This window comes from Leuciscus leuciscus (genome assembly GCF_965113295.1).
Source record: "Leuciscus leuciscus genome assembly, chromosome: 8".
Taxonomy (NCBI): domain Eukaryota; kingdom Metazoa; phylum Chordata; class Actinopteri; order Cypriniformes; family Leuciscidae; genus Leuciscus; species Leuciscus leuciscus.
Genome location: NC_138732.1, coordinates 35,197,692 through 35,213,130, shown reverse-complemented (window position 1 = coordinate 35,213,130; position 15,439 = coordinate 35,197,692). Strand labels below are relative to the sequence as shown.

General features: G+C 40.7%; 1 protein-coding gene across 1 annotated transcript; it reads left to right on the top strand.

The window, feature by feature from the left end:
• The first annotated feature begins 11,952 nt into the window (after window positions 1-11,952).
• On the top strand, window positions 11,953-13,267 carry LOC309504898 (zinc finger BED domain-containing protein 4-like). Its single transcript, XM_082178185.1, has 2 exons — window positions 11,953-12,210; window positions 12,463-13,267. Exons 1-2 carry the CDS (start codon window positions 11,966-11,968, stop codon window positions 12,962-12,964), a joined length of 747 nt encoding a protein of 248 aa, XP_082034311.1. The 5' UTR covers window positions 11,953-11,965; the 3' UTR covers window positions 12,965-13,267.
• Window positions 13,268-15,439: the final 2,172 nt, after the last annotated feature.

Sequence of the window (15,439 nt, the reverse complement as noted above, 5' to 3'; positions counted from 1 at the left end):
ACATTGAGTCCATAAAACAAATAACAGCTTAACATCCAACAGACTCCTCTCTGAACACCTCCCTCTCTCTCTCTCTCTCAAACACAGTTTACTTACAACATTAAACTTTGTTACATTTCTCCTCTCTCTCACACACACTCACTCTCACACACTCTCTCTCTCTCACACACACACACACACACACACACACACACACACACACACACACACACACACACACACACACACTCACTCATCGTCAGTGGCGGCTGGTGAAAAATATCTTCGGTGGGGCTGTGTTATATTCAGTCGGTTTCAATAGTCTGGTAACCATGGGAGTCTTTTAGCGTAGTGGCTCCGAGGTTGTGGAATGCTCTTCCTCAAGACATCTGTCAAACATCCACTCTTCTCTCCTTCAAAAACATTTTTTATCTTAATATTACTCTTCTGCTCACAGTCTGTAAATTCTACATTGTTATTGATATGCTATTTGTTTGAATCCCTCTTTGTTTTGTGTCTTTAACCTAACTTTGTAAGTGACCTCTGTATATTAGGCCTACTTTCTGCCCTTGATATGTGTATTGTGCTTTGATGTTGATGTTTATTTTGTTCTATTCTTTAACCCTGTCCCAGTGGTTCTCAAACTTTTTAGAGTTGTACCCCATGAGGCTTTTAACATCCTTCTGCATAAGTTACCCACTCTTCAGTCGCACCTTTTTCAGTAAGGGACAATATTTGCCCCCTTAAATCAATTTTTCCAGTGCATTTTTACCTTTACAAATACCTTTATAAAATAAATAATGATTTAAATAATGAATGTTCATAATAAATGTTCAATAGAGAAATATGCAATGATGCTAAAAACGAAGTGATGCTTTTAAATATTGAATTAAAACCGCCAGTAGGTGGAGAGTCATCGAGTCATTCATTCAGTAATGAAGCAAGTGGCTGTATTTATGAATTAATCATTGAATCATTGACTCTAATGATTCATTCAAAACCGCAGATTCGTTCACAAACACTGCTGTGTGCTGCAGTTCTGCGGTGGCTTTCGTTGGAGCTATTATTTTGTTGTAAAAAAAAATGTTGACAACTGTGTTGAAAATGAACATCACTTAATATTAATATTTCGTTTGTTGAACTGTTGTATAAAATCAATGTCACATTCGCAATCATGTGGATCTTCATATAATGTGATCATCATTAAACACAGAAACTCACACAGGGTATGTGTTTGTATCGAAGAGAGTTTGATTCTTGTTGTGTTTATGTACTTGTCAGGAGATGGCGCTGTAGTTCACATGTTGATACCTATAAAAGGTGTAGAGTAAGAATGGAAGTTGTTGCACCTGCTGCCTAATCATGTACATGGCTGGCACTGTTATATTGCTTGTGGGTTTGAATAAACCTTGAAGAAATGAGAACTTTCTTGTCTTCCTGATTACTTGGACCTAGACATAACAAATTGGCGACGAGGATTTTGCTGTTCTACATGAAAGATGTCTGCTGTTGCTTCTTTTCCTACGCCATTCTTACCATGTCCGGGTGAGCCGTCTATTCCTTTTGGCGTCTGGTTGAAGATGTTTGAGAATTACTTACTTGTCATAAATGCATCAGGAGATGACTGGCCAGTTGCAAGAAAGCGAGCGTTGTTTCTTCATTGCCTGGGAACAGAAGGGCAGAGACTATTCTATACTTTACCAAACCCAGGAGAAACAATGGAGGATGCTATTGAGACTTTGAAACTACACTTTATTCCTCGACGTAATGTTGTGGCTGAGCGTCATGCATTCAGAAAACGAATTCAAGCACCAGGTGAAACAATCCTGCAGTATGTTGCTTCTCTTCGGGACTTAGCTACCACATGTGAGTTTGCATCTAATAATGATGAAATGTTGCGAGATCAATTAGTGGAGAATGTAAACAGTCATCGTATTAGAGAACGTCTGTTGTTAGAGACTGATTTGACGCTTAACAAGGCTATTACTATTGCTACACAAAGGGAGGCTGCTGGTGAACAAGCTAAACTTTTTTCAAATCAGACTTCAGTACCTGTGCAAGCAATACAAGCAACAAGTGTGCCTGCTGTTGATCGTTACAAAAGACAATCACCTTTGAAACCTCTGCCTGTGCCTTCAAAGTCTTTTGCTACTTCCTTGGCTCGTGCATGTTATCGATGTGGATCTACAAAACATCTTGCAAATGATTCCAGATGTCCTGCAGTTTCTGTAAAGTGCAATAATTGTCAAAAGTTGGGACATTTTTCAAGAGTGTGTCGTTCACAGCAAACACATTCTGTACATGAGATTGAACTTCCTGAGCTTCAGATTCTTTACATGCATGATTCAGTATCTAATAAGATAAAGTGTACTACTACTATCATGACTGCATCAGTCTCTGTACCTGTGGAGTTGATTGTGGATTCTGGATCTTCCATTTCCATTCTGCCTAAATCTGTGTATGAAAAACACTTTAAACAAGACTCTTTGCTGCCTCCTGCTGTTAAATTGGTGACGTATTCACGAAATCCAATACCAGTGCTTGGTTGTCTACCTGTTACTGTTACCAGAGATAATATGACCTGTAATACTTCAATCTTTATAGTCGAATGTGGCACTGCTCTTCTTGGAATGGATTTAATTAATGGATTGCATCTCAAGTTTGAAGGTTCTTCCATACTTCCAGGACCGACTCCGTCTTCAGCCTCTGTAATGCGACTTTCTGCTTCTGTGCCTGTTACTAAGCTAGGATGTGCAAAAGGATTTGAGCATAAGGTAAAAACTTCTTCAGTGGAGAAACCTGTACGTCAGAAACTCAGACAGTTGCCATTATCTGTTCGAAATGCTGTCAGTGATGAACTTCAACGCCTTCTTGACTTGGGTGTTATTGAACGAGTGGATGCATCACCGTGGATTTCTCCAATTGTAGTTGTTCAGAAGAAGACCGGTGGTATTCGCATGTGTGTAGACCTGCGAGAACCAAATAAAGCTGTTGTTGCGGACAGTTATCCTTTGCCCCATATTGATGAGATGATGTCTATGCTGCGTGGAGCAACTGTCTTTTCTACAATTGATTTAGAGAATGCTTATTTCCAGCTCTTGTTACATGAAGAAAGTCGTGATCTGACTGCATTCATCACCCATGAAGGACTATTTAGATTCTGTCGAGTACCTTATGGCCTTGCTTCAGCTCCATCTGCATTTCAGAAAATGCTAGCAACTGTATTACAAGGATTGCCAAACGTAGCCAATTATTTGGATGATGTCATTGTCTGGGGACGCACAAAAAGTGACCATGACCACATGCTTAAAGTGGTTCTTCAGCGTATACATGATGCAGGCTTACAGTTGAATGATTCAAAATGTCACTTTAATAAAAGCAGTTTGCGCTTCCTTTAAACAAGGAAGCGTTTAAAGGAAGCGCTGTGTCTGCACTGTGGGTCTGTGTCTGCACTGTGTCTGCACAGGGTATTCACTCATACTGTGTCTGCACAGGGTATTCACCCAGATGAGGATCATCTTAGTGCAATGCTTCATGCTCCTGTTCCTAAAGATGTACATCAGCTCCGTTCCCTTCTTGGATTGTTGTCATGGTACAATAAATTCATTCCAAATTTCGCTACAGTTGTAGAACCATTGCGTGCTTGCATCAGACAAGGTTCTGAGTTCAGCTGGTCAGATGAGGCTCAGAAGAGTTTCAGTACTGTAAAGGAGTTGTTACTCCAAAGCCCTGCTTTAGCATTGTTTGACCCTAACTTGCCTATTGTCGTTTCAACGGATGCGTCAGATTATGGACTAGGTGCTGTATTCTCTCAAATTCATGAAAACAACACAGAGCACATTGTTGCATTTGCTTCAAGAACATTGTCTACTGCAGAACGCAAATATTCAACAATTGAAAAGGAAGCTCTAGCATGTGTCTGGGGTGTTGAAAAATGGAGAACTTACCTCTGGGGTCGAAAATTTCTTCTACGTACGGATCATCAGGCCTTGACAGTGCTCCTCTCCTCTAAAGGCACAGATCGCGCTGGAATGAGGATCGCACGTTGGGCAGAGCGACTCTTGTGTTTTAACTATGAGGTGAATTATTATCCCGGCTCTCAAAACCAAGTTGCTGATTATCTTTCACGCCTACCCTTGCCTGCTTCTGATGAGGATCTTTCCGATACTGAGCCGGAGTTTGTTGCATTTTTGTCTTCTGAAATGTCTGCTGTGTCTCCAACTGAATTTGCTCTTGCCTCTGCATCATGCTCAGAAATGACTGCATTACGTGCTCAGATTGTTCGTGGATGGCCTTCTTCATCAGCTGCTGTGGGGGTTGTTCTACGTCCATATTTTCAAATACGTCATGAACTTGCTGTGCAAAAGGACTATGTGTTTAGAGGGTCACGTCTTGTTGTTCCTGTTGCATTGCGACGTGTTTTGGTGAATCTTGCCCATGAAGGTCATCAAGGAATAGTGCGTACGAAACAGCGCATTCGTGAACTTTACTGGTGGCCTGGTATTGACTGCTTGGTTAAGGAACAGATCAAGAATTGTGAAGTTTGCTTGTCTTCTGATAAGGTTACAACTGTTCGTGCTGCACCTTTACAACCTGTACCTTTTCCAACTATGCCATGGGAAAAAGTGGCTGTTGACATTGTTGGCCCATTTGAAACCGCTACCTGGGATTGTCGGTACATTATGACATTGATTGACTATCATAGTAAGTGGCCAGAAGTGGCATTCACTTCTTCAATCACAAGTAAAAATGTGATCAACTTCTTGACGTCAGTTTTCAGCAGATTTGGAAATCCTCATTACATTGTATCTGACAATGGATGTCAGTTCAAGTCAGTGGAGTTTGCTGCATTTCTGAAAGATCGAGACATTCAACACATACATACGTCAGTGTATCATCCAGCTGCAAATGGAGCTATTGAGCGATTTCATCGAGTACTGAAGAGTTCTATTCAATCTGCTATTCTGTCTGGAAAGCCATGGAAATCAACAGTGACAGACTTTCTTCAAACTTACCGTGCTACTCCCCATGCTGTTACTGGACGGTCTCCTTCTGAGTTACTCTGTGGCAGAAAGTTGCGTACTCGTCTAAATGTTCTCCCTCTTCCTATAACTTGTAAGGATCCTGCTGTGAGTCAGAAAGTGGCATTGTCTCAAAAGAAGATGAAAACATACACAGACCTCAAACGAAGAGCCTGTACTCCTGAGTTCAAACCTGGAGACTGGGTGCGTATAAAAATTCCAGTTCATGTTCCAAAGGGACATCCTAGATTCTCAAAGCCTTTGAGAATTGTACATCAACTTGGTCCATGCACTTACCAGTTATCAGATGGAAAAAACTGGCATGCATCTCATCTTTCTCCAGCTTGTGCACCTGTGGAAAATGCCATTGATAGTGAACTGGTGTCCTTGCCCCTCCAGTCTGTTCCTTCCTCTACGGTGTTGCCTAAAAATGAACTTGTGAACTTGCCTAATCAAATTGCTTCTCCATCTGTTCCTGTAAGGTCTTCTTCAAGAGTGAAACGCCCTCCGCGTTGGTTGCATGATTATGTTACGTAGTACAAAAGACATTGATTATTTTGTGCTAAATGAGAAATTAATTCTAGTTCTAATATGTCTGGTTACAGAATGTAGAATATATTGTTAAACTAATTGAATTGGATGTACATTTTGTATAGATTTTGCCTATTGCACCAACTATGTAATTTGGGTGGAATTTACAGTTTTGAGTAAAGGGGGAATGTTGTGTTTATGTACTTGTCAGGAGATGGCGCTGTAGTTCACATGTTGATACCTATAAAAGGTGTAGAGTAAGAATGGAAGTTGTTGCACCTGCTGCCTAATCATGTACATGGCTGGCACTGTTATATTGCTTGTGGGTTTGAATAAACCTTGAAGAAATGAGAACTTTCTTGTCTTCCTGATTACTTGGACCTAGACATAACAATTCTTATATCGATCTCCATGCACAGCCTGTGTCTATATTTGTTCTTCATGCTAGTAAGTGCTAAATCCCTACTTTTACAAAGGTAACGTACATTGTCGAGAACGGCAGAATAGCGCGATTTGCCGAGGCAGCAATCTGCACGAGACCTGTCATATAGCCTACGCTGCTTAAATGCAGAAAGTTTTGACCGCAAAAGATGAGGTAATTTGATCGGATGTCACGTATTTACAGCATTTTACCTGATAGAAATGCATGCTCAGTTTAAATCTTATTTTAAGGTGAGGTAGTATTAAAGGAACGGAAAAATTCAGCATTTTGTTCCCCTAGCAGCTAACGTTACCCCCTTCTGTCACCTCACGTACCCCAGTTTGAGAACCACTGCCTTTTAATGTTACATATCTTTGTAAAGCGACCTTGGGTGTTGGAAAGGCGCTATATAAATAAAAATAATTATAATAATTATTAACCACCCAAACACAATTTAACACAAACTGCATGATACCAGTGCTCTGTGAAAAAGTCAGTAATTATTTAATGCCATATTACAAGGCTGAGGCTTCCTTACACAAAAACAAACAAATTGCACAAACTTTCCATTTGCATTTGAAATTGAACTCACTTCATTCAGTCCGGTAACTGTCCATGCCGGATCTGTCCCCGCTGTTTTAAAATGTAATCACGGAAAGCAAAACAAGGCATTAGCATGACGCATCCACGCATGAGTGCGCGCGCAGCTTGGGGCGCTGAACAGAAGCGCCCATAGCTGACTAGATTTGAGCTCGCTGATTGGCTACAGTTTATGTCAAACATTTATATATTAAATCAGCAATTGGCTAAGCTGCTTCACAAACCCGCCTCTTTGGGGCGATTGACTCCAGCGCCCCAGAGCTGATGAGACGTGCACGCAGGTGGAGGAGACGTGTTAAAAAAGCAGACATTTTTAATTTCTATCATATTTTTCACATATACTGGGTGCATTTAATATCTCAAACACAAAAAAATACTGACAATTTGTATGTATGATTTATGTATATATTTACTTATTTATTTAATGAGTGTGACTCATAAACTGTGGTCTGGCTCATGGGGGGGCGGCGCCCTAGCGCCCTCTATTGGCCAGCCGCCCCAGTAGGAAAGATTAGATGAATGTGATCATTTATATTTGGGCCTTTTTTGGGCCTGAAATCGCTGATAAAACCTTATGGCTACTTTAGCTATTATTACATTAGCTAACTACCAACTAACCAGATAACATTAACAAATTGACAAGCACTTACTGGGCAGAATGGCTGTTAATGTTGCATGTCTTGCAAAGCGCTGTTCGTCTTTTGCCATCTTGTGAACAATTCTTGAAGCCGAAAGCGATGACCCTCGGTACCCCTCCGGCTGACATGTTGATGTGATATCTGATCTAAGTGGGCGTGGTGTGCGTAAGGTACGAGAGGGCATGACTGATGATAGTTTCATGATCCAGTCATGACAACGCTATTCTCAGCCTGCGCTCCAGCTGGGTAATCAACTTGATTTTTAAAAATAATTTCTATATTTTATATTCAAACTGTAAACATGATGTGATTAACACTCAAGTCATTCAAGTCATCGTGTCTCAAGTCATGTCAAGTCCCGAGTCTTTAACTTCCAAGTCCGAGTCAAGTCTCAAGTATTTTATTTTTTGTCAAGTCAAGTCACAAGTCATAAAAATAGCGACTCGAGTCCAAGTCACCAAGTCACAAGTCCCCATGTCTGCCTCCAGCTGTTCCAGGAAGAGCTCCAGGAACTCCTCAGGTACGTGCAGAACCTCCTCAAAGTGCTGCAGGATGTAGTGCTGTGCTTTACAGCGGAGCTTTGAGCAGGAGGAAAAGTCCTCTGTCAACTTGCAGATGCCAATGCAGTTTCCTATATTAAATTTGAAATGCTGGGTAAAACTTCATTCATAGCCACTTCCAGAATAAAATTTCAAGAATGTGTTTGCCTAGATATCATAGTTACATTCTTTTTTCTGGCAATACACCCATTCATTTTCATGCATTTATATATTTGGACTTAGGCAGTTTCAACCGTATAATGTTGGCAGTGGAAATGATGTATATAATTATAATCATTTCTAGGTAATTTGCACACAATTGCAGTTCAAATGCTTCTTCTCACCTAAAGTAGGAGCTGCAGCCACACATGATGATCTTGTGCACTTGAAATTCTCTGTCATTTGACTTGATGATCAAGTCAGTGTGTTCGCCCAGTAAACGTGCTTCATCAAACACGTCAAAGGCTGTTGCTCTTATGTTCTCCATGTTCTCTCAGGACTGTAAATGTATTCAGTCTTCTCTCCTCAAACTCTGATTAAAGTCTCCTCAGGATTGTGTCTTTGTGGGACTTTTGCTCAGGAGAGTTCTATAGAATGTCTCTGTGACATCATAGTTGTAGAGCTTCAATATATCTTCTCAGTTTGTGTCTTGGCCACATAATTATTAAAGAGTTTTGTTTTATCGATTCCTTTTGAATGAAACATCTTCACAGTAACAAAGATATTAAATTCAGAATTACTGCCATTATAAGCAGTGATGGGAATAACGGCGTTATAAATAAACGGCGTTACTAACGGCGTTATTTTTTTCAGTAACGAGTAATCTAACTAATTACTGCTTCCTCCATTACAACGCCGTTACCGTTACTGTCAATAAAAATGCGGCGTTACTTTAATTGAGCTCACTGAAGCTGTTTTCATCCGAGTAGGCTCTCTCTCAGCCATAGGAGCTGCAAAGTTTTTTCTCTGGTGTGTGAGTGTTTATGAGGCGCGGGACTCGACAAAAGCGAGGCGAATGCCGCGAGCGTGCTCGACAGTGCACGAGAGAGACCGAGTGTGTCCGAGAACGCGCTCGACAGTGCGCGAGAGAGACCGAGTGTGTCCGAGAACGCGCTCGACAGTGCGCGAGAGAGACCGAGTGTGTCCGAGAACGCGCTCGACAGTGCGCGACAGAGACCGAATGTGTCCGAGCATAAATACTTTATTTAAATTACACATATCAGCATTTGAATAATCTCTGTAGCATATTGGTATCATATGCAATGTTTTAATTAGTTTATATAACATAAACTCCAAAATAACCTGCAGGGAACGTTCAAACATATTTGTTTGACGGTTGTGAGCACGTGCGGCAAACACGACTAGAATTTGGCTAAAATAACCTCTGATGATGACGTTCTCTGTAGGTTATAAAAATAAACCCCCAAAAGATTATATTGTATTATTATTATTTATGTTGATACATTGTTCAGTATTATATTGCAAGCACTTTTTGTTAAACTTACTATTGTGAGGAAGAAAATACTTCAAGTAGGCTATACAGAATGTCTACCAGTTGTAAAGGTGTGTGAGTTTTATCATTTTAATTATATGCACTAGTGTATGTGTATGTATATTTTTATTAGGCTACTATTTATTTATTTTTGGTACATTTCTTAAGAAGCATAATTTACTTTTAGACTTATTTGTTGGCCAGTTGTGGTCTGTGCAATAAATATTAAAAGTTCTAAACCATCTATTGTTTTATTGTTGCACTATAGTAATGATAATATTTTAATATTTAAGTTAATAGGTGTCTCTCACATTGTCCCACAGCAACATTAAAATAGTGTAGATTAGTGTACAATGTTTTATAATAATAAGATGTTCTATTTAGTGTCAATTTCATTCATTTAACATTTCATATTGGGGGTATCCAAGAAATTTCTTATATTTAAACTTTTTTTTTTTTTTTTAAGTAACGCAATAGTTACTTTCCCTGGTAATTAGTTACTTTTGTAATGATGTAATTCAGTTACTAACGCAGTTACTTTTTGTGAGAAGTAACTAGTAACTATAACTAATTACTTTTTTTAAGTAACTTGCCCAACACTGATTATAAGTAAAATTACAAATAAATGGGCAAGCTTAATTTTTTTTTTTTTTTTTTTTTTTACAATATTTACAACTGGAAAAATTCAACAAACAAGACTTTGAACAGTCACTAAGACACTACGGCTGTATTTGAAATTGTCCCTTATACTGGACCAGCAGTTCTCAACTGGTTTGGCCATGGGACCCACATTTTCCCATGGACATTTATATTATTATTGTTTGTTTTTTTAGGAATTTGACCGAATATATATGGTATTATCACGATATTGAAATGAGCGTTTTCAAACAATAACAGGTTTTATATATTTTTTCTTAAAACAAAACAAACTAAATTATATTTCAATCCAATAAAGTAATACACATAAAAACTACATAAAGTAAACAAATGTTTTAAACTGATTCAAGTGTAATAAAGAATTATAAAGAACAATAGGTAACACTTTACAATAAGGTAAAGTCAGTTAATGCATTAACCAACATTAACATTGAGCAAAAGCTACATCTGTTACCATAGTTATTCTTTGTTAACATTAGTTTAAAAAAAAATACAACTGATCATTGTTAGTTCATGTTAGCTCAGGTCCATTAAATCCTTCTGAATTTAATAATGTGTTATTAAATGTTGAAATGAACATTAACCAAGATTAATAACTGCTTTAGGAGTATTGTCCATTGTCAGTTTATGTTAACTATAGTGAATTAACTAATAAAGCCTTATTGTAAAGTGTTACCTGTTACAGAATGCAGATCCAGACACAAAGAAATACATTGAAATGTGAGCTTTATTAACAGCACTGAGCAGAATGGAGAATACGGATGAGTATGCAGTTCAAATAGACTTTGAAGAATGAGTAAAGCTTAGTAACTAGGGATGCACCGATACCGGTATCTGGTATCGGCCTCGATACCACATTTTCTAAAGTACTCGTACTCGTTAAAAGTCCCTCGATACTGGGGGCCGATACCACGTTCTGAGAAATGTCTATGTTTGAGCGGCGTGTAAGGGGTTAATCAAAGGCGCCGAGTGCCCGCCTCCAGGCACGCCCCCGCAGCTCAGAGCGGGGAGAAGGCGAGGCGAGACGAAACATGTCAGCCGTGTGGAACTATTTCAAAGTGAATGAAGACGACAAAACAAAGGCGGACTGCAAATTGTGCTCAGCGAAATTGTCCAGAGGAGGCTCAAAAGGTAGCGCATTTAACACAAGTAATTTAATCAAGCACCTAAAATCCCAACATGACAACGAGTACAAAGAGTTTACCCACGCTTCTAAATCAACACAACCCACGCTGCAGCAAACTCTTTCAAGACAAGAGAAAATGTCCAGAGACAATCCACGTGCTGTGAAAATAACACAGGCAATTATCGAGTACATTGCATTGAGTGACCAGCCACTCTCGGAGGTAGAAAATGTGGGATTCCTGCGTCTCCTCCATGTTCTGGAGCCCAGATATGATGTCCCAAGCCGCCGCTACATGACTGACACGGAGCTGCCTAAACTACACGACTCCGTGAAAAAACATATCCACAGCCTACTGCAAGCCTCCTCTACGTTTAGTTTCACCACGGATATTTGGACAAGCAGTGTTAGCCCCGTGTCGCTAATTAGCCTAACCTCCCAGTGGATAGACGAGAGTTTCATGCCGCAACGAGCCATATTACATGCGAAACAATTCCGCGGCTCGCACACCAGCCAGGCTATAGCGCATGTGTTTGAGGAAATGCTCCAGACATGGGGTATACCTAAAACATCAGTACATGTTGTGCTTCGAGATAATGCCAAAAACATGATTAAAGCCATGAATGACGCAGGGCTCCCAAGTCTGCCGTGTGTCGCGCACACGCTCCAACTGGCTGTTCACGAGGGCTTATTAGCACAGAGGAGCATAGCAGATGCTATAGCAGTGGGGCGGAAAATAATTGGGCATTTTAAACATTCCGCCTTAGCCTACTCCCGCCTCGAGGACATTCAGGGACAGCTCAACCAGCCAATAAAGAGACTACAGCAGGACGTACAGACGCGCTGGAACAGCACGTATTACATGCTCCAGTCCCTCATTGAGCAAAAGCGAGTGCTGGGGGTGTATGTGTCCGAGCATGAGGGAGTTCATCCGCACTATCTCACCGCTCACCAATGGGCTCTTATGGAGAAGACTGTTGCCATCCTTGCCCCCTTTGAGGAACTAACTAAAAAAGTGAGCAGCTACGACGCACTAGCCTCTGATGTCATCCCAGCTGTGACTGTGCTAGTGAGACTTCTAAACAGAGAAACAGACGAGGACCACGGCGTCAAGACAATGAAAGCAACCTTACTGGCAGCTGTCAAGAAGCGCTTCAGTGACGTCGAGACCAACCCACTGTACTTCATCTCCACCATACTTGACCCAAGGTAAAGTCTGTGTGCTATAGGTATTCAATGATAAACTACAGTACTAAATGTAAGATTAATTTCCATCTGAAATATTATATTATATTTTTGTAACTAAAATACACAAATACAAATGTATGCAATATAATATGAAATATATTTCCCTTATTACTACCAGAAAGCCAAATGGCTGGCATTTGTGACAGTGGTTTAGGGGAAACTAAAATCTGTCCTATTTTTCCACATATTAATACATTCATGAATTTTGTTCAGGTATAAAGATCGCTTCTTCTCCAACAATGCTCCGGAGGCCAAGCTGCACCTGAAGCAGGAGCTGCAGATGATGTCCAGAGCTGAGGCAGAGGGGAGTCGGGCAGAAGCTGCAGAACCTCCTGCTAAACTGTTCCTCAAGGCCCAGGCCAGCACTAGCAGCAGTCTGGACACTGTATTTGAAGAAATCGCTAAGGAGCAGCCCCAGGCAGCACAGCCGCTGGCAGCAGGTGCTGCCATTGAGCTCGACACATACCTCGGAGAGGCCCCAAGCCCTCGTGAAGACAGTCCTCTGAAGTACTGGGGTGTCAACAAAATCAGGTTCCCCACTTTGGCTAAAATGGCCCATAAATACCTCTCAGCCCCATGTAGCAGTGTGGAAAGTGAAAGGCTTTTTAGCTCAGTGTCACACATTATAGATGAAAACAGAAACAGGCTGACTGCTGATAATGCAGAAAAGCTACTTTTCTTAAAAAAAAACCTGCCACTCACTTTTTCTAAATAGGCTCCATTAAGTGAGTCGTCTTAGACTTGATGTTAATACCTACCTCAGTTGCACTGACTGCCACAGTTCTATGTTGGTGGATGTTGTTAGTTTATTCAAATATTGTGCACTAAATAGCAAAGATGTTTATTAATGCCCCTTGTGTCGTCCAAAGCGGCAGAGTTTACAACAAACTGAAAAAAATACTTGAGTTGCACTGTCACTGTTTACATTTTTTTTAATAATTATTTATTCTGTAATATGTTGCATACAACATGCTTTTCATTTTAAATAAATGTTCTTAATTCCAAACTAGTCCCTTGTTTTTTTGTTAAATTATATGACTAAAGTGTGTGTGTGTGTGTGTGTGTGTAAATTAGTCTACTACAAACTTCCTTAACAGTATTTATGCTTACAGGGCACCTATTATGACCCTTTTCACAAGATGTAAAATAAGTCTCTGATGTCCCCAGAGTATGTATAAATATAATACCCAACAGATATTTTTTTTACAGCATGTTTAAATTGTCATTTTTTGGGGGCTCAGAAAAACACACCGTTTTAGTGTGTATCCCTTTAAATGCAAATGAGCTGCTGCTGCCGCCCAAAGGGTGGAGCCTTACGAGCTCGCGCTCAGAGCCAGGACAATCTCATCTGATAATATCAAAACAGAAACTCTCATTAGTGGTGTTCATTTCGACTCGGAGTCGGACAATAATGCCCACAGAGCCAGAGAATATATACTGTATGGAGATTGAACAGGTATAGTTTAGCTTAATTATGGTTATAACTTATTTGTCATCTGCTTTTATCCACTATTAATACAAGCCTGCTGTAGCAGACCTCGTCCGAATGATGACCAAAATATACTGATGAGTTCGATTAAGTTTATTGTACATCACACAAAAGATGAAGCGTTAGTTTTACTCCAGAAAATCACTGTAAGAGCAGCTAAATAAAAACAGTATAAGATGTGAGCATTTAAGTCTTATCCAAAACTCTCTCTCTCCCTTTCATTAGCATGGAACATACACAGCGAAGTACACAAAACACTCGTTACAACTAACAGTAAACAAATATATACACACCTTTTCAGTCTGTGCTTAAAGGTGAACTAAGTAACTTTTTTACTTTAACCGAACAGCTTCGGAGTCATTGGAATAGTTATATGACTTATTTCGGGTTGAATGGTGGTCGTCTCGCACCCCCCAAGCGCCTGTGAGCCGAAAAACCACCCTTGCAACTTTGGGCCGGCGGGCGTGTATCGCTTGATATCAGGTCTCGCGTTGTAACGAGTTGCTTTATGGCACTGCACAGTGCACACGTACACGTAGAAAAAGGTAACGTTAGATACTGAGTTCTTCACACTTTCGTCATGGCTGAACCGGTAAAAAAGAAGCAGAAAGCTAGGAAAGGTTTGTCGGAGGACCAAAGAAAGAGGAAACGGCAGACTGACCGAGCAAGGAGTCAGACTCGAGTAAATATCGTTCTTGTTGATGGACTAGTAGACATCTTCAGAGCTTATCTGTGCCTGTTCGATGTCCGACGCTTTGTAACGCGTTGTGTCAGGAGGAGAAATAGGGATAGCTCACAGATGAAGTTATTACAGAGGCCAGACAGACTCACGGAGGCGATTGGCATCTCACAACTTGCACTTTATTCCCCAATCGAACTCGTGTAACTGTTTGTCACCCATTCTACCGTCCACAGCTTTACTTGATAAACAAAAGTAAGATAAGAATGAGCATCAAACTGAAATAACCCGCATACATGGGGGTGTTCGAGGTGCACATACAATACAGACTGACGACAGTTCAACAGGGCGCGCGCAGCTCTTAAAGGGGCCACACCTTATTTCCACTCTTTACAGCCTCCATCCTACTGAACAGGTACCGGTATAGAGGGCGGAAGGGATCAGGCCGTGAGTGCAGAGACGGCTCTGCTCGAGTGGCGACAGTAATATTAAATACAAGTACTCCACAGCGACTCTAGGGGTCGCTGTTTGACAAAAACGGAAAGCTGCATAGTGTGCCTTTAATAAAGTGAAAGTGAAAGTGAAAGTGACACATGACGGCGCTTGTCTGAAGTTTTAAATCAGTGGTTACCCGTAAGCCAATCACATAACGTTTGGTTATGACATGTGTTATGCGCTGGCTCAGCCGCATCGAACTTCCACTGTAAACACATGTATGATGTGAAAACAAAACCATCGAGCGAAATACCGGAGTGAACATGGCTGTGAACGACTTTTGCAGATTATGTGAAGTAAATCTCCGCATCCACGGTACAATCAGCGTCTACGTCACGGCTCTCAGCCCGCCCTCTGTTCGTTGATTGGCCGGCTGTTTTGAGGCCGGAGGAAAACTGAGAGATAGGTCGCTATCTCAGACTGAGTACAGAAGCGAACTGAAATTGAGCGGAAGTACGAAGTCTGACGTAGTCAGGCTAGTCTACAGCTGCTCAAGCGTCGAAACAATGGCGGACTGTGTCCCGCTC